The sequence below is a fragment of the Stegostoma tigrinum genome, chromosome 5, assembly GCF_030684315.1.
Source record: "Stegostoma tigrinum isolate sSteTig4 chromosome 5, sSteTig4.hap1, whole genome shotgun sequence".
Taxonomy (NCBI): Eukaryota; Metazoa; Chordata; class Chondrichthyes; order Orectolobiformes; family Stegostomatidae; genus Stegostoma; species Stegostoma tigrinum.
Window position 1 is genome coordinate 122415915 of NC_081358.1, and position 20456 is coordinate 122436370.

The 20456-nt window shown below is 45.3% G+C and overlaps 1 protein-coding gene across 2 annotated transcripts in view; it reads left to right on the top strand.

Annotated features, from left to right (window-relative positions):
• Positions 1-20456, top strand: part of LOC125451874 (NIPA-like protein 2) — an 82148-nt gene that overhangs the window by 12744 nt on the left and 48948 nt on the right. For both annotated transcript variants that reach the window (XM_048529566.2, XM_059646378.1), the window contains exons 2-3: positions 11280-11348; positions 16062-16233. In XM_048529566.2, coding sequence (XP_048385523.1) covers positions 11280-11348; positions 16062-16233 — 241 coding nt within the window. The remainder of the gene's footprint in view (positions 1-11279; positions 11349-16061; positions 16234-20456) is intronic.

A 20456-nucleotide genomic window follows, 5' to 3' on the forward strand; every position in this document is an offset into this window, starting at 1 on the left:
TTTAGGGCTTCCCGTACCTCCTCAGACTCCACACACAAGTTCCCTATGCTATCCCTGATCGGCCCTACTCTTTCTTTGACCATTCTCTTATTCCTCACATAAGTGTAAAATGCCTTTGTGTTTTCCCTGATTCCTTCTGCCAAGCCTTTCTCGTGCCCCCTCCTGGCTCTCCTCAGACCATTTTTGAGCTCCTTCCTTGCCTGCGTGTAATCCTCTCTAGCTGAACTTGACCCTAGCTTCCTCCACCTTATGTAAGCTACCTTCTTCCTTTTCACAAGAAGCTCCACCACTCTCGTCATCCAAGGTTCCTTTATCTTACCCTTTCTTGCCTGTCTCAGAGGGACATATTTATTCATCACTCGCAACAACTGTTCCTTAAACAGTCTCCACATATCTATAGTGCCTTGACCATGGAACAATTGCTCCCAGTCCATGCTTCCTAACTCATGTCTAATCGCGTCATAGTTTCCTCTTCCCCAATTAAATATCCTCCCATTTTGCCTAATCCTCTCCTTCTCCATAGCTATGTAGAATGTGAGGCAGTTATGGTCGCTATCACCAAAATGCTCTCCCACCACAAGATCTGATACCTGCCCCGGCTCGTTTCTGAGCACCAAGTCTAGAATGGCCTCTTCCCTCGTCGGCCTGTCAACGTACTGCGTTAGGAAACCCTCCTGAACACGCCTTACAAAAACAGCTCCATTCAAATCTTCTGCTCGAAGGAGGTTCCAATCAATATTGGGAAAGTTAAAGTCACCCATTACAACCACCCTACTACGTCCACACTTTTCCAAAATCTGCCGACCGACGCTTTCTTCAATCTCCCTGCTGCTATTGGGGGGCCTGTAGTAAACCCCTGACGAGGTGACTACTCCCTTGCTGTTCCTAATTTCCACCCATACTGACTCAGTAGGCAGATCTTCCTCGACAATGGAAGCTTCTGTAGCTGTGATACCCTCTCTGATTAGTAGTGCTACACCCCCTCCTCTTTTTCTCCCCTCCCTATTCTTTTTAAATGTTCTAAACCCTGGAACATCCAGCAACCATTCCTGCCCCTGAGAAACCCATGTCTCTGTTATGGCCACAACATCATAGCACCAGGTACTGATCCATGCTCTAAGTTCATCACTTTTACTCCTGATACTCCTTGCGTTAAAGCAAACACACTTTAACTGATCCCTTGGTTCCTTCCCAGGAAAATCCTTCCCACTAGCTGGTCTACCTCTTGCTACTGCCTCACCTGCATCAACTCTCACCTCCGATATACAGCTCAGGTTCCCACCCCCCTGCCATACTAGTTTAAACCCTCTCGAACTACTCGAGCAAACCTTCCACCCAGGACATTGGTCCCCTTCCAGTTCAGATGCAACCCGTCCTTCTTGTACAGGTCCCACCTTCCCCAGAAGGCATCCCAATTATCTACATATCTGAAGCCCTCCCTCCTACACCAGCTGCGCAGCCACGTGTTAAGCTGCGCCCGCTCCCTGTACCTCGCCTCACTATCCCGTGGCACTGGTAGTAAACTAGAGAACACTACTCTGTTCGTGTGAGTGATAATGGGAACTGCAGATGCTGGAGAATCCAAGATAGTAAAATGTGAGGCTGGATGAACACAGCAGGCCCAGCAGCATCTCAGGAGCACAAAAGCTGACGTTTCAGGCCTAGACCCTTCATCAGAGAGGGGGATGGGGTGAGGGTTCTGGAATAAATAGGGAGAGAGGGGGAGGCGGACCGAAGATGGAGAGAAAAGAAGATAGGTGGAGAGAGTATAGGTGGGGAGGTAGGGAGGGGATAGGTCAGTCCAGGGAAGACGGACAGGTCAAGGAGGTGGGATGAGGTTAATAGGTAGGAGATGGAGGTGCGGCTTGGGGTGGGAGGAAGGGATGGGTGAGAGGAAGAACAGGTTAGGGAGGCAGAGACAGGTTGGACTGGTTTTGGGATGCAGTGGGTGGAGGGGAAGAGACGGGCTGGTTGTGTGGTGCAGTGGGGGGAGGGGACGAACTGGGCTGGTTTAGGGATGCGGTGGGGGAAGGGGAGATTTTGAAGCTGGTGAAGTCCACATTGATACCATTAGGCTGCAGGGTTCCCAAGCGGAATGAGAGTTGCTGTCTCTGCAACCTTCAGGTGGCATCATTGTGGCACTGCAGGAGGCCCATGATGGACATGTCATCTAAAGAATGGGAGGGGAAGTGGAAATGGTTTGTGACTGGGAGGTGCAGTTGTTTGTTGCGAACCGAGCGGAGTTGTTCTGCAAAGCGGTCCCCAAGCCTCCGCTTGGTTTCCCCAATGTAGAGGAAGCCACACCGGGTACAATGGATGCAGTATACCACATTGGCAGATGTGCAGGTGAACCTCTGCTTAATGTGGAAAGTCATCTTGGGGCCTGGGATAGGGGTGAGGGAGGAGGTGTGGGGGCAAGTGTAGCATTTCCTGCGGTTGCAGGTGAAGGTGCCGGGTGTGGTGCGGTTGGAGGGCAGTGTGGAGCAAACAAGGGAGTCACGGAGAGAGTGGTCTCTCCGGAAAGCAGACAGGGGTGGGGATGGAAAAATGTCTTGGGTGGTGGCGTCGGATTGTAAATGGCGGAAGTGTCGGAGGTTGATGCGTTGTATCCGGAGATTGGTAGGGTGGTGTGTGAGAACGAGCGGGATCCTCTTTGGGCGGTTGTGGCGGGGGCGGGGTGTGAGGGATGTGTTGCGGGAAATGCGGGAGACGCGGTCAAGGCCGTTCTCGATCGCTGTGTGGGGGAAATTTGCGGTCCTTGAAGAACTTGGACATCTGGGACCGCCCAAAGAGGATCCCCCTCATTCTCACACACCACCCTACCAACATCCGGATACAACGCATCATCCTCCGACACTTCCGCCATTTACAATCCGACCCCACCACCCAAGACATTTTTCCATCCCCACCCCTGTCTGCTTTCCGGAGAGCCCACTCTCTCCGTGACTCCCTTGTTGGCTCCACACTGCCCTCCAACCCCACCACACCCGACACCTTCCCCTGCAACCACAGGAAATGCTACACTTGCCCCCACACCTCCTCCCTCACCCCTATCCCAGGCCCCAAGATGACATTCCACATTAAGCAGAAGTTCACCTGCACATCTGCCAATGTGGTATACTGCATCCACTGTACCCGGTGTGGCTTCCTCTACATTGGGGAAACCAAGCGGAGGCTTGGAGACCGCTTTGCAGAACACCTCCGCTCAGCTCGCAACAAACAACTGCACCTCCCAGTCGCAAACCATTTCCACTCCCCCTCCCATTCTCTAGATGACATGTCCATCATGGGCCTCCTGCAGTGCCACAATGATGCCACCCGAAGGTTGCAGGAACAGCAACTCATATTCCGCCTGGGATCCCTGCAGCCTAATGGTATCAATGTGGACTTCACCAGTTTCAAAATCTCCCCTTCCCCTACTGCATCCCTAAACCAGCCCAGTTCGTCCCCTCCCCCCACTGCACCACACAACCAGCCCAGCTCTTCCCCACCACCCACTGCATCCCAAAACCAGTCCAACCTGTCTCTGCCTCCCTAACCGGTTCTTCCTCTCACCCATCCCTTCCTCCCACCCCAAGCCGCACCCCCATCTACCTACTAACCTCATCCCACCTCCTTGACCTGTCCGTCTTCCCTGGACTGACCTATCCCCTCCCTACCTCCCCACCTATACTCTCTCCACCTATCTTCTTTACTCTCCATCTTCGGTCCGCCTCCCCCTCTCTCCCTATTTATTCCAGTTCCCTCTCCCCATCCCCCTCTCTGATGAAGGGTCTAGGCCCGAAACATCAGCTTTTGTGCTCCTGAGATGCTGTTGGGCCTGCTGTGTTCATCCAGCCTCACATTTTATTATCTTGGAATTCTCCAGCATCTGCAGTTCCCATTATCTCTGATATCCTTGTCCTGAGCCTTAGGAGTGACCAACTCCCGGTAACTCCTCTCATTTACCCCCTCTGCCTTCCGAATCATCCGTAGTTCATCCAGCTCTTAGACACAACCATCCAAACCCATGAACACATCCATCTAGAAGGACATGCTTTCAGGGAGAGCACACATGATGGAAGTGTGGGCTACTGAGTGAACTGAGTTGTTCTTGTGGAGGCCTAGCATAGTCATGGTGGGATGAATGGCCAATGGTGCTGTAACTATTTGCTGATCTATCACTTCTGACATGATAATTGTGGTGCTCAGAGATGGACAATAAATGTTCATCTTGATGCCAGCAATATTTGGTGAATCACTTTTCCAAAACAAAATCACCAACATTTTGTTTGAATTCATCAAACTAAAGCAGTATTGTAAATTATAATTGGAGCCTCCCTTTTCTGCAAACACCATGTTGTGGGATTGTGCTGAATTATGGCAGTGTGCCATCAATGTTTCGCTTGTGTAGCACAGGGAGTGGCGAAAGAGGAGTGAGTTCTCCTGTTCTGCACATAACAACACCGTTTGTTTACTCCTTGCAGGTTCTATGCCCATTTCCTTGGGTTCAATCCAGAACAGATTGACTCATATTTTAATACAACATGGGAAGAGGCCATTCCACCTTTGTGGCCTGTGCCAGCTCTCTAAAGGAGCTGTCTAGTTTATCCCATTCTCTACTCTTTTAGCTATTGTGCTGTACATTTTCCATCATCAAGTATTTGAGCTGGTCCCTTTCAATAGTTCCAACTGAATCTGCTTCCAGCATGTTTTCAGACAGTGCATTCCCAATCTCAACAATTTTTGATTAAAACTATTAATCACTATTTCCCTCTGGCTCTTTGCCTCTTTATCTTAAATCTGTACCTTCACTAGTTACTAAACAACGTTCCAGTGGAACACTCTCTCCTTTATTTACCTTTACAAAATCCCTTCATAAATTTGAATAAATCTGTATTGTTCCCTCCTAGTCCCTGTTGCTGTTGGTAGAACAAACTCAACTCCTCAGCAGAAGTCCCTAATCCCTACTACGTTTTGAGTGAATCACCTCGGGTCACCCTCTTGACTTCCACGGCTCAAAGGGCTGAATGGCCTACTCCTTTTCCTATTTTCCATGCTGTTCTACTCCATGTCTCCACTTATTGACCGAGAATGTCAGGCCTTAGCAGGATATCCTTCTGGCAAGGAGATGTCTCGTTAGGCCTGTGCGGGTGTAATGTTCCGTTGGTGTGTTTAAAAGCTGGGGGTCTTTCTACAGCAGTTGCTAAAAGTAAGCATTGCAGGCTCAGGGGCTGCTGAAGAAATCAAGTGATATATTGGCCTTCTGAGCGCGAGTATTTGAATACAGGAGCAGAGATGTCTTGCTGCAGTTGTTCAGGGCATTAGTGAGACCACATCTGGAGTACAGTGTACGGTTTAGGGCTCCCAACCTGAAGATGGACATTCAAGCTTTGGAGGGAGTGTAATGACAATATACCTGTCTAATTATGGGCTGTTAGGACAAATGTATGAGGAGACTGGACTATATTCTCTGGAGTTAGAAGAATGAGGGAGGATTTCATAGAAACCGGTAACATTCTAATAGGATTAGGCAGGGTAAGCAATGTTCCCAATGACTAGAGGGAGTCCAGAACCAGGGTTCACAGTCTAAGAATCAGCCTAGGCTCTTTGGGAAGGAGACGAGGAGAAATGTCTTCACCCAGAGTGGGGAGCCTATGGAATTCTCCATCACAGAAAACAGTTGAGGTCAAATATTGAATGTTTCCGAGAAGGATTAGATATGGTTCTTGGGGTTAAAGTGATTGAACAGTACATGGGGAAAGGGTGAGCAGGATGAGTTGGATGATCAGCTGTGATCATGTTGAGTGCTGGAGCAGACTCGAAGGGCTGAATGGCCTACTGCTGCTCCTGTTTTCTATGTTTGTAGCTGGCGAGGGAGGGAAGAGGCGCCAGCCACCAGTCAGCAGCACATTGGTGATGATGCTGTGAAATGGGCCAGGCTGATGGATGGTGAAGCACTGTTTGCTATTAATGATTTGACAGCTGCCTGCAGCAAGCAAGGCCATTGGAAAGTGACTCTAGTTAGTTACATGCAGAGTTTTAGCCACAGGATTTATGAGAATCTATCGCATTACAAGCTGTTCAGTAAATTCACCAGGCATTTCATCCTTGGGAGTGACTTATAGCATGTATTCAGGAAGACTGATTGAAGTAGGACAGTGGAATTATAAGACCCTACAGCAAAGAAGGAGGCTATTTGACATACTGTGTTTGTACTGTCTGTGGAAAAAGCATCCAATTAGTTCCAGACCCCTCCTTTATCCCATCCTCCTGCAAATTTCTTCCCAGTTCTGTGACCTGCTTCCCATTGAATTGATTTGCGTTGCTCTTTCAGGCAGTTCGTTCCAGGTTATGACAATGTGCTGTGTTGATTTCTTCTCCTGCTCGTTGTGCTGTTGTCTAGTTCCTGAGCCTCCTAGCAGCAGAAAGTGTTTCTCTAAGCTCTGGCTTAGCTTGTTGCCCGCCCAGAATGTGGGGTTGATGGGTTGGAGGAGTCGTAGCATGTAGTCATCTATCAGCTGTTGTTGGCTACAGCATACAGACCAGCAACAGAGCTGAGAAGGATATAGGGCAAAGAACAGGGGGCAAGCTGGCCCAGACTAGATGGGCCCATTGGTCTCTTTTGGTGCTGTGAGGTTCTAGGACTGGTTGACCTGAGGTAGGGATCTCGCAATGAAACCGCCAGGGATATATCCAGTAAGGGTAAGGACCCCAATAGTACTATGTTCTCATATAACACAGCACTGTCTTATGGAATAACAAAATGTGGAGCTGGAGGAACACAGCAGGCCCAGGCAGTGTCAGAGGAGCAGGAAAGTTGACCTTTCGGGTCGGAGACCTACTTCAGAAGGATGAAGGGTCCTGACCCGAAATGTCAACTTTTCTGCTCCTGTGATGCTGCCTGGGCCTGCTGCGTTCCTCCAGCTCCATACTGTGTTATCTCTGACTCTAGCATCTGTAGTTCTTATTATCACTGTCTTATGGAAGATGTGTAGAAAATGTTTGAGGAATGAATCAGGAAACAGGCAGCTGAGATAGTGCACTGCTGTTATAACGAAGTGTGGAGCTGGATGAACACAGCGGGTCAAGCAGCATCTTAGGACCAGGAAAGCTGATGTTTCGGGCCTAGACCCTTCATCGGGTCTAGGCCCGAAACGTCAGCTTTTGTGCTCCTAAGATGCTGCTTGGCCTGCTGTGTTCATCCAGCTCCACACCGTGTTATTTAGGATTCTCCAGCATCTGCAGTTCCCATTATCTCTAGTGCACTGCTGTTGAAGTGTAAGACAGATGGGATCATAGACTCTTATAGGAGGCCTTTCACCCCAATATAAACTACTGCAAATGTACACTAATCAGCTAGATCAGCCACTTCTCTCTAGCTTCTGTGTTTATGGAACTGTATTTCACTCCATGGCTTCTGCCTGAAGAAAAGTAATCAGAGTCAGCACATTGTGGGAATAATTAGGGCCTAATTACTGTTGATGACGCAGGTTTTGTTAGAGTGACAGTGCTTGCAAATCAAGTTCTCCCCTTCAGGGACAGACTGAATTAGTAAGCCCAGGGGAAATTGTCTCTTAGCTTTGCCATTTAAAAACTTTTGTGTTATTATTTTAGTTAATACATATGTATTTCATTATTCACGCATTTGATATGTAACCTGTTCAGGTACAGGGATGACAAAGTGTGAGATTATTCACTTTTGCAAGAAGAACGGAGGAGCTGAAAATTATTTAAATGGAGAAAGACTGCAGAAAGATAAAGAACAGTGGGATTTGGGGATCTTCATTCATGAATCATTAAAGCTAGCTTCTAACTTCAACAAATGGAAAATTATTTCAAAGGGAATAGAATATAAAAGTGGAGAGGTTTGCTAAAACTGCACAATGCATTAGACAAACCACAGCTGGAATACTGCAAACCATTTTCCATTGATCCTAACAACTTGTGTATTTTTTAAATAGTTTTTGTTTTCTCATGTCACTTTTGATTCTTTTGAAAGTCGCTTTATATCTGTAAGCTCTGAAAGTTTCTTTTAGTTTTAACTCTTGTGGAACCCAGGCATTGCTGAAAATATTGATCATCCCTAAGTGATCCAGCGTTCAGTTAAGAGTCGACGAATGGGTCTGGAATCACATTGGTCAGATCAGATACCATTGGCAGATTTCCCTCCCTATCAGCAGTCAGATTTTATGATCCTTTCGGTCAGGTGCATTCCAGCTGATAACTCGCTAGTTTATTCAAAAATATCCTCATCTAATCTGTTACTCTTTTGCCTCTAAGGGTTTGAATACTGGCCCTTATGCCAATGTAAATAGTCTCTCTATGTTTTAAAAACATAAGACGTAGGAGCAGGAGTGGGCCATCTGGTCCATCAAGCCTGTTCTGCCATTCAATAGGATCATGGCTGATCTTTCCATGGACACAGTTCCACTAACCTATCTCCTCACCATAACCCTTCATTCCTTTACTGTTTAAAAATCTTTGCTTTAAGAACACACAATGAGGAAGCCTCATCTGCTTCTCTGGGAAGGAAGTTCCACAGATTCAGAAGCCTTTGGGTGAAGAAGTTCCTCCTCAATTGTACCCTAAATCTGCTCCCCCTTATTTTGAGGCAATGCGCTCTTGTTCTAGTTTCACCCACCAGTGGAAACAACCTCCCTGCTTCTATCTTATCTATTGCTTTCATAATTTGATATGTTCCAAAAGATCCCCTCTCATTCTTCTAAATTTGAGTGAGTATAGTCGCAGTCTGTTCAATCTCTCCTCATAAGCCAACCCTCTCAATACCGGAATCAACCTGTGGGATATGGAATCTTCATCGATAAAGAGCAGGAAACAAACTATTGGAAATAGCAAGGCAGCTAGAAGACAGGGGCGGCACGGTGGCTCAGTGGTTAGCACTGCAGCCTCACAGCACCAGGGACCCGGGTTCAATTCCAGCCTCGGGTAACTGTCTGTGTGGAGTCTGCACGTTTTCCCCGTGTCTGCACGGGTTTCCTCCGGGTGCTCCGGTTTCCTCCCACAGTCCAAAGATGTGCAGGTTAGGTGGATTGGCCATGCTAAATTGCCCATGGTGTTTAGGGGTGTGTGGGTTATAGGGGGATGGGTCTGGATGGGATTCTTCAAGGGGCGGTGTGGACTTGTTGGGCCGAAGGGCCTGTTTCCACACTGTAGGGAATCTAATCTAATGCTCCAAACGGAGACCAGCAAGATGAATGGCGAATAATAACACCAAACATTACTCTGGGAGGGGAGAAATGACACAACAGTCGATTGAATGATGAGGAATTTATCAGAAGACTCTGTGCCAGTTCAGAACAGCTGATCTTTACCACAGCACCAGAGTACAGTGCGTATCTGTACAATGGAGCATATTGTTATAAAACACTCACTGAAACAATAGTTATTAGTGCAGTGAATGATTGATTCCTTCTGTGTTCCTGGGGTGACGCATCACCAGAGTTTTAAGGACAGAGGGCGGTTTTGATAAAATACTTAATTTGTGACCTGAAGCCATGACCTCGATGGGGGTTTCAATTATTCAATCTGTAAACTCCGAACCGTCGCCCACCCCACTGCCATAAAACATTGCAGTGTGCAGCCAGCAGCGAACGGCCTCAGACTGTATGTGTAGCTTACATAGAATTGAGGAGTCATTGTGCATCTATAGAAGGAGGGAGTTACAGTTTGGGATTTTAAAGCTAAGTATATTGTGGAAAAGAAAGTTCATTTTATCGTGGTTTTTTTGTCCTACACTCATTTGTAAAAATACGAATTTGTGGGGACAACCAACGTTTATATTTATTGAGAAGAGAGCGTTGATTGGTTGGCAGGTAAACTCTGATTGGAGAGGTGTTGCCACGGAGAATGTAATTGACAGTTAACAGCTGGTTTTTGTTTAACTTTTAAATTAGTTGGGTTAACTCGGTTCAGTCAGGGCATGGGTACATGGCTTTCAGTTCCAGTATGATGCCAGGTCTGAGGATGGAATGCCCCAAAGACTGGTGGATAATATCAAACAACATGTATCCTTCATAAACATGACAACACACGTAAAACTCAGAGATAGTATGAACTGCTAATGCTGGAGAATCTGAGATAACCAGGTATAGAGCTAGATGAACACAGCAGGCCAAGCAGCATCAGAGGAGCAGGAAAGCTGATGTTTTAGGCCTGGACCCGTTTTTCTGAAAAAGAGTCCAGACCCGAAAAGTCAGCTTTCCTGCTCCTCTGATGCTGCTTGGCCTGCAGTGTTCATCCAGCTCTACACCTTGTTATCACATAAAGCTCATACTTGCAAAACTCACAACATTAGATATGATTCTGCAATTGGACAACATTTTCTGGATAATCCCAAATGCATGAGGAATTATATCAACAATTAGTTTTGGATTGCAAGTTGATCCTGCTGTGTGCTAGAAGCCACATATTTTAATATACAGGGTCTTATCCTTTGTGGACTGAAGAACATGTACACATTCAGCGCCCGTTTCAATTCAACAAAATCACTGATAGCCATTCTGTCATTTGTTTCACAGGGCAACACCCTGACCAATTAGAATGGATCTACTTGGTTTAAAACTTAAAGCCTGGCTGTTAACTGCGAATCAGCACTAATTGATGCATTTTCCATGGCAACACCTCTAACAATCGGGGTCCAGTTGTTAATCTGTCAGCGCTTTCTTCTCTTTTAGTATGAATGTAACTTTTCCACTTGAATTGGTATTCTTGTGAAATGCCCTGATGAGTCCAAGATGAAAAGCTTTGACAAAATGTCTTTTTTTCAGCCATGTTCAAGTTCTGAACTACCGAATGACTATTTGAGACTCTGTTGCTCAGAGGAACTTGCTCTTGTGTTTAGAGAAGCTGTAGCAGTTTGGCCAGGTGCTGGCTGAGTCCAGCACCTGTTCCCACCTTTTTCCCTTGCAATAGTCAAAATTAATTCCTGTAATTCCTTCCCTACACCGGCCTCAACACCCCTTAACACCCCTTATCCAGGGTGAGCAATAGAAGTGTAAAGGGAAATTGTGAACGATAACATTGCTTCTTTCTGTCAGATTTACATTGGCAAACAAAAATCTGACACCTGATTTAAGAACAAACTCTACGTGGGTCATTGTCTTTGAGACAGCCTCCTGAAGAAAGCAGGCTACCTTGTTGAAAAATCAGCGTTTGGATGAGCAGAGATTGGCAATGCTCATTATTCTGTTCTGTTGTTGTTGCATTAAAACATAGTCGTTCAGGACTGGTGTTGGATCCTGTTCTTTATGGAAATGTTTCTTTTCTGTTTTCTGCAGGCTAACATTTTGGGAACGGTCCTGGCAATAGCCGGAAATGTCCTCATCAGTATTTCGCTAAATATACAGGTACGCCACATTCTGCATCTTGTTTGGATTGAATCCACTTGTTTGTCATCTTGCATCTACCAAGCACCAGTTGGGGTCACTGTCCATGGTCCCCATTGAGGCTGGCAGCATGTTGTCAACTCTGCCCAGGTGTACCCCTAGAGATCTTCTTCATATGATTTCTGGATTGAACCACCCAGCCTCCTTTCATTGGCCTGCCTCCAAAGTGTTCCCAGAGCCGGTTGGAAATGCCATTAGATTTTTGCTAACCAATTGGTTTAATCTTTCCCCATCTTCAATAATGCAAGGCAGGACGGTGGCTCAGTGGCTAGCACTGCTGCCTCACAGCACTAGGGGCCTGGGTTTGATTCCACCCTAGGGCGACTGTCAGTGTAGAGTTTGCACATAATTCCACATGTCTGCGTGGTTTCCTCCGGGTGCTCCGGTTTCTGCACACAGTCCAAAGATGTACAGGGTAGGTGGATTGGCCATGCTAAATTGCTGGTGGTATTCAGTGATGGGTAGATTAGGTGGCTTATGGGGAATGGGTCTGAGTGGGATGCTCTGAGGGTTGGTGTGGACTTGTTTGGCCGAAGGGCCTGTTTCCATGCTGTCGGGATTCTACGATAAAAGGAACAACTTTGTTGCCAGTCTGCAATTTTAAAACTGAGTTTTTGTTTCATGTGCTCTTGAGAAATAGCGGTTGCTGGCTAGACCAGCAGTTATTGCCCATCCCTAATTACCATGGAGAAGGCAAGAGTGAGCTGCCTTCTTGAACAGTTGCAGTCCATCCAATTCCCTTGAGAAAGTCAATTTGTTCAATTTGCTTTCACTGCCTTCCCAGTTGCCTCATACTTGTCTCTTTAGTCAGAGTGTGAATGTGAGAAAGTGCACCTTCTTTCATGAATGAAGCATTTCTGGATCTATGTAACTGCTCATTAAAATACACAAACGGCTTGTTAATTTTTAGGTAACAAAGTGTGAAGCCGGATGAACACAGCAGGCCGAGCAGCATCTCATGAGCACAAAAGCTTTTGTGCTCCTGAGATGCTGCTTGGCCTGCTGTGTTCATCCAGCTTCACAATTTGTTATCTTTGGATTCTGCAGTTCCCATTATCTTAATTTTTAGGGTTTGATTACAATGATGAGCTTTCAACTGGGTGACTTCTACTTGCTGGTAATTAATTTGAACAGACTGTTGTTGGAATCCACATGGCATTTATAATACTCTCCAGGTTTCAATTCTTCCAATTCTTGCATCGCTAGTTTCCATGTTCGCTTGTATTCTGTATCTCGGTCACCTCATTGACCTGCCATCTCTGAGTGCACTGATTTTTACCATTCCAGTGAATCATTTACCAATTTTTCCCCTTCCTTGCCCCATCACGTGCCTTGCTCCTCTCCATCTTTGTTCTAGCCTTGGCTTGCATGACTCTGATAATGCTGTCTATCCCTCTTTCTGTTGCAACCTCAGAGATAGGACATGAGGATTTTCTTGCCCAGCGTATAGCTCAGGTTGGGAAATTGCCTGAGTTTAGAGATCAGCATCTGTTTAAAGTGTCCCTTCTGAGTACAATTTCCACTCCATGGTGAAATCACCCCATATAGGCTGGTTTCCCATCACCAAGTCACCCTTTATTTACACATGAACAGTCCTTGACTTTAGTATTACATCATACACAATCAGCTACCAGAGTGTTAGTATCTTTGCCAGCCAGGGCTCCCTGACTGGGCTAAATTAACAGACCAAAACAGGGAACTCATATTTGGCTTTGGTAGGACGGACAAGATATCCACTCTTGAAGGTGAGATCAGACCCAAGGATCACAAAGAAAACATAGTCATTAATGAATGAGGGAGAGACATCTTTGACCAGAATCTCCCTCCACACATGCTGCCAGACCTGCTGAGTTTCTCCTGCATGTGTACATTTCCATGCAAGCTGGATAAACGCATGAAGAGAAAAGTAGTAGAAGGCTGGATTAATGGAATGAGATAGAGGCTCGTATAGAGCAATAAACACCAGGATAGACTGGATGGGCCAAAGAGCCTGTTTCGGGGCTGTCAGTATTCTGCACCTAATTGCTTCAATGAGATCACTTCTAAACCCCAGAAAACATAGGCCATTTCTGGGGGGAGAAAAAAAAAGTTCTTCAATTCCATACTTTCATATATCCTTTTTGAGTGATTTTCTTCAAATACAACTATTTTAAAGCAAACGAGATTAAAATCTAGTCTCATAGCAGATTCCAGACTGGTTGGGGTAGTGCTGAAAGCTGTCGGTGGTGTCACACAAGCGAGATGTAGGGTGGGGCAGTGTCTTTGGGTACATTGCTTGTTTGTGCCCCCATTTAACCAATTTCTTTGTCTTGTGGATTGATGTGAATAACTAGGTGGTGCAGTTTCCACTCCAAGTTCTCATGGGTTCCAGCTCCTGTTTCTTCACACACCCTTTCCCTTGGGGTGCATGCTAGCAATAGTGCCCCACCCACCCCGGCCTGTCACCTTCAGATTCACAGGGTTATTATGGGCCCAGAAGGAGGCCATTCATCCCATCCTGGCTCTTCAGATGAGAATCTCACCAGTGCCAATCTCTTGCCTACTCCCGGTAACCCTGCACATTGTTTCTGCTGAGGCAAGGAGAAATGTCTTCACCCAGAGTGTGGGGGAACCTGTGGCATTCTCTGCTACAGAAAGCGGTTGAGGTTAAAACATTCAGAGATAATGGAAACTGTAGATGCTGGAGAATCCGAGATAACAAAGTGTGAAGCTGGATGAACACAGCAGGCCAAGTAGCGTCTCAGGAGCACAAAAGCTGATGTTTCGGGCCTAGACCCATCAGAAAGGGTCTCCTCTCTGATGAAGCGTCTAGGCCCGAAACGTCAGCTTTTGTGCTCCTAAGATGTTGCTTGGCCTGCTGTGTTCATCCAGCTTCACACTTTATTGAGATTAAAACATTGAATGTTTTCATGAAGGAATTAGATATCGTTCTTAGATCTAAACAGGTTGAAGGGTATAAGGAGAAAGCGTGAACAGGGATGGCGTTGGATGATCAGCCATGATCATATTGATTGGCAGAGCAGGTTGAAAGGGCTGGATGGCCTCCTCATATTTTCTGTGTTTCTAATCAAATAATCATGTAATTCCCTTTTTAATCCCTCAGCTGAATTTGCCTCCACTCACTCTCAGACGGTGCATGCTGTTCCTTACCACTGACTGTGTCAAAAGCATTTATTCAACTCACTTTTGCCTTCTTAAATAATTAGTTTAATCAGGAATGCACTGCCTGGGAAGGCTACGGAGGCTGGAAACTTTGCAACCTTTAAAAAAAATTTTGCATGAGCACTTGAAATATCATAATATTCCAGGGACAAGTGCAGTAAATTGGGATGAGCACACTCCTAGTGGTCGTTGTGCCGGAGCAGACTCGATGTGCCTTAAGGGCCTTTCCTGCACTGTATGAATCGTGAATAATGACAACTAGGTGATGTTTGTTGATTGCCGTAAAATCCCATCTGGTTCACTAATGCCCTTTAGGGAGGGAAATCTGCCATCCTTACCTGGTCTGGCCTATGTGTGACTCCAAACCCACAGCAATGTTGTTGACTTTGAACAGTCAGGGATAGCCACTAACTTCTGGTTTAGCCAGTGATGTATATGTTCATGATTGAAGACAATAAAATAAAATCATAGATTAGCATGGTTTGACTTCCGGGACAAGCCCAGGAAATGAGTAAAAGACTTCCTTCGATCAAACTCATCATGTAACAACCTGGGGGGTTTCCATTCACAACTGTGATTAAAACAGCTCAAAGATCTGCATAGAGTTTATTGTTTTAAAAAAAAGTGAATAAATTAATCAACTACCCTCCATTGGAGTAAGATACAAGTGAAATCTTTTACCCTTTTTCATTGGAATGAAGACGAATGAGAGGTGATTTGATAGAGGTTTACAAGATGATGAGAGGCATAGATAGAGTGGATAATCAGAGAATTTCCCCAGGGCAGGGATGACTATTACGAGGGCGTATAATTTTAAGGTGATCGGAGGGAGATGTCAGAGGTAGGTTCTGCATACAGAGTGTGGTGGGCGTGTGGAATGCGCTGCCAGCAGTCGTAGTGGAGTCAGATACATTAGAGACTTTTAAATGACTCTTGGGTAGACACATGGAGGATAGTAAAATGTAGGGTGTGCGGGGTAGTCTGTTCCTAGTAGGGTAATGGGTCAGTACAACATCATGGGCCGAAGGACTTGTACCATGCTGCATTGTTCTATGTTCTATGTTCTATGAAATGAGACCTTGTCATTTGGTAGCCTTTTGCTCTAAGCGAAACCAGAAAGCTGTCGGATGCAGTGAATGTGTGAGCGATAATGGGAACTGCTCTGATGAAGGGTCTACGCCCAAAATGTCAGCTTTTGTGCTCCTGAGATGCTGCTTGGCCTACTGTGTTCATGCAGCTCCACACTTTGTTATCTTGGATGCAGTGAATGTGGTCCAGGATGGTCTGTAACTTGTAAATGTACCTCTGTTCAACGTTGGAGGAAATTTGGAGAAATGTAATTACATTGTAAACATTTTACATTAAGTAGGTTTTAGTTTTTATTTGATGTTGAATAGACCATTTTAATGATGCATTTTCACATGACAAACTAGCCTTCAACTTATTGGTGTGTATGTTCTGAGCACCTTGATCTGTTTTGTAATCCCAAAACTCTTGTTTCTTTTATCACAGAAATATACGCACATTCGTCTATTGTGCCAAGAAAGCCAAACACCATATTACAGGAGCAAGCTGTGGTGGTGTGGAATCCTTTTGATGGGAATGGGTGAGCTGGGGAACTTTGCAGCGTATGGTTTCGCTCCAGCCACTCTGGTTGCTCCCCTGGGCTGTGTCTCTGTCATTGGTAAGGCTCTTCTTGAGGGTTGATCACTCACCACCCGAAATCCCTGGGGATTTACATTGCGAGTACAGACACTGGACAGAGAACCGCCAAATAGTTATGGCATAGGAGGAGGCCAGTCTGCCCATCCTGTCTGCTGTGGCTTTCAGAGCATTTTAATCTCGTGCCGATCTCCTGCCTTTTCCCATTAACCCCTCACATTGGCCAGTTACTTAAATAGCGACAATATGCTTTTGAATGAGGCAAAAGAAACAAAGAACTGTGGACGCTAAAGATCTAAAACAAACAGAAATTATTGAAGAAACCTGGGTCTGTCAGCATCTGTGGAGAGAGAGCAGAGTTAATGTTTTGAGTCCAGTCTGAAGAAAGATCACTGGACTTAACCAGGTCTGTTTTCTCTCTCCACAGATGCAACTAGATGTGCAGAGTTTCTCCACTGATTTCTGTTTTTGTTTCAGACCCTCTTGAATGCCTCATTTGAACCAACCTGCTTCACACTGCCAGGCAGCGCACTCTGGACCCGAAACCATTTGAGAAAGCTTTTTGCTTACCGCGCATTCGCTCCTTTTGTAAAAAACTTGTAAAACTGTGCCCTCTGCTTCTTTACCCTTTTTGAGTGGGAACAGGTTCTCTCAATTCACTCCGTCCCGTACCTCTATGATTTTGAGAACTTGTATCCAATCTCCCCTTAGCTTTCGCCTCTCCAAGAAAAACAGTCCCAACCTCCCCATCCTATCCTCTGAATTGAAGTTTCTCACTCCTGGAACCATTTCATCAACCTCTTCTCTGATTTGTTCGCATTTTTCTTGTAGTGTGGCACCCAGAATTGTACACAATACCACGGTTGGGGCCTACCCAGTGCCTTTTATAAGTTCAGAATAGCCTCCCTGCTGCGATACTCTATGCTTTATAAATGAAACCTAGAATAATGTATGCTTCATTAACAGCTCCCTCTACCTGTCCTGCTACCTTCAGCGGTGTGTACATGTCAACCAGCTCTCTCTTGCTTCTGAACTCCTTTCAGAATAGGATCCTTTATTTCTACCATCTCTCTATGCCCTTCGTGCCCTAGTGTCTCCCCTCGCTCTCTCTGCATTGAACTTTATCTGCCACCTATCCGCCCATTCCATCCATGTGACAACATCATTTGAAAATTCTACATTATTCTTGGGGTTTAAAATTTTCCCAAGAATTTTTTTACTCTTTACAAACTTTGAAATTGCCCCTTGCTTGCAAAGTTCGAGATTGTTGACAGAACGAGGAAAAATAAGGGCCCCAGTAGCGAGCCCTGGGAAAATCCATCGCAAACCTTTGTCCTGCCATTGAACATCACTCTCTTTCTCTTATGCCTTTTTTTTAATTCTGTGAGCTGTACCTTTGCTGTCAAGTCATAGAACCATAGAGTTGTAAAGCACGGAAACTGACCCTTCGGTCCAACTGGTCCATGCCAACCAGATTTCCTAGATTAATCTAGTCCCATTTTCCAGCATTTGGCCCATATCCCTCGAAATGCTTCCTATTCATGTAGCCATCCAGATGCCTTTTAAATGTTGTAATTGTACCTACCTCCACCACTTCCTCTGGCAGCTCATTCCATGCATGACCCACTCTTTGTGTAAAAAGATTGCCCCTTAGGTCTCTTTTATATCTTTCCCTTCTCACCTTAAAACTATGCCCTCTAGTTTTGGACTCCCCAACTCTGGAAAAAAGACCTTGGCTATTCACCCTTTTCCTCGCCCCTCATGATTTTATAAACCTCTGTAAAGTCACCCCTCAGCCTCCAACGCTCCAGAGGAAAAAAGCCCCCACCCATGCAGCCTCTCGTGACAGCTCAAAACCTCCAACATCCTTGGAAATCTTTTCTACACTCCCTCAAGTTTAACAAAATCTTTCCTATAGAAGGGAGACCAGAATTGGATACAGTATTCCAAATGTCAGTTCACAGTAACATACTGAAATTAAAAAAAATACAGAAAATGCTGGAGAAACTCAGCAACATCTGGCGATCGAAACAGAATTGCATTTAGATTTGAAATGTTAACTCATTAGCCTGCTGTGTCACACTGTATTGAATGCCTTTTGGAAGTTTATGTACACGCATGACCCTCAGCAAAGCTCTTTGTTCTCTCTTTTACTAAAAAACTCCAAGTCAATTAGACATGATTTTCTCTGACCAAATCCATTCTGATTTTTCTGAATTAATGCAGACTTCTTCATATGCCTATTAAAATCTACCCTGAATAATTGGTTGTCGATGATGTTAAGCCAACTGGGCTGATCTTTACAACCTTTGTTTTTTTAGTTGACATGTTCATAATTCTCCCATCCTCTGCTACCACATCCAGGGAAGATTGAAAGATAATTGGCAGAGCGTCTGCAGTTTCCACTCTCACTCCCGTATCCTTTGGTGCATCTCATCCGGTCTCGGTCTTTCGCCAACTTTAATTGTCAGTAATTTCTCCAATACCATCACCCTGTCGATTTTAAACCCTTCTCATGACAGAATTTTCCTTTCCGTCACCGTGGCCTGGGGCCTTGTAAATAGGGACAGGTGCGAAGTATTCACCACAGTATCTTTTGCCTCTAAGTATATAAACCCCCTTTCTGGATTCCAGTGGGCCCTACTCCTTTTAGCACTGTTTTGCCACTGATTTGCTTACAGAAGACTTTTGGGATTTCCTTTTGTTGTAGCTGTATTTAATGAAGCAAAAGTATTTGGAGATGGACATTAAATGCTAACCTCAAAGTGATGCTGAAGAGAGTGAAGATCCTAGATCAATCTCTCTCTGCAGGAAGGCTCAAATGGTGGCCAGCTGTAAAAGATGTGTTCCTCATGGCTCTGTGAGATATTTGGAACATAGACACAAGGAACCCAACAAAACAGGGGACACTTGCAAATTGCAAACAAATCTCAACCCCAATGTAACACATTTTTAAAAATTAATTCATGGGATGTGTGTATTTTTGGCGGGATCAGCCGTTGTTGCCCATCCCTAATTGCCCAGAGGGCAGTTAAGAGTCAGTCACATTGCTGTGGGTCTGGAGTCACATGTAGGCCAGGTAAGGACAGCAGTTTCCTTCCCTAAAGGACTTTGAACCAGATGGGTTTTTTTTTAAAAACAGATAATAGGCAGTGGTTTCATGGTCATGATTAAATCCTTGTTTCCAGATTATTATTGAATTCAAATTCCATGTGTCATGGTGAGATTCAAACCCAGGTCCCCAGTGTATTACCTTGATCTCTGGATTGATAGTCGAGTGATAAAACCAGAGGGGACCCATAAATCCTACATATTTCGTGCATTTAACACCTTAAGACATACACAGCACTCCCAAGTGAGATCTTCCCAAGGCTCGATGCATGTGTACAGTTCAATATCTGGAAAAGACCCAATCTGCAATGCTCCAGGGAGATGATTTGGGGTAAGGGACAGGGCAAGTCACTTTAGGAGTGCGTGCAGCCGTGATGGACTGAATAGTCTCCTCCTCTGCTGTGCCTGCTTGATGAATTGGGAAAAGGTGAAGTGTAGTTGTAATGTCACTGGAGGAGTAAACCAGAATCTCAAGCTACTGTTCTGGAGACAGGGGTTTCATACCTGCCATGGCAGATGGACTGAGACCCCACCTGCTCTCTCAAGGTAGCTGTGGAATAATCTAGGCTGTGTTGGAAAGAAGAGCAGGGTGTTCTTCCTGGTGAGCTGGCGAACATTTATCCCTTGTCTAACCTTATTGAAACAGATTAGCTGGCCAAAGACACTCTACTGTTTGTAAGAACTTGCTGTGCGCATGTTGGGTTTCCTACGTTACAACATGGACAACACATCTAAAAGCACATCAGTGACTGCGAAACACTTTGAGCCATTCGGTCATTGTGAAGGTACTATTCAAATGCGAGGTAAAAAGTGAAAGAACTACAGATGCTGTAAATCAGGAACAAAACCAGAAGTTGCTGGAAAATCTCAGCAGGTCTGTCAGCATCTGTGAAGAGTAAAATCAGAGTTAATGCTTCAGGTCCCGTGACCCTTCCTCAGAACCCGAAACATTACCTCTGATTTTTTTTTTCCTTCACAGATGCTACCAGACCTGCTGAGCTTTTCCAGCAACTTCTGGTTTTGATTCAAATGCAAGGCCCTTGTTTAAAACATTGGTGTGCATTAGTCATCCTTTTTAGTGAATTAATTCTAAATCACATTTGAAACACTTTCTAAGTCACACCAATTAGTTTT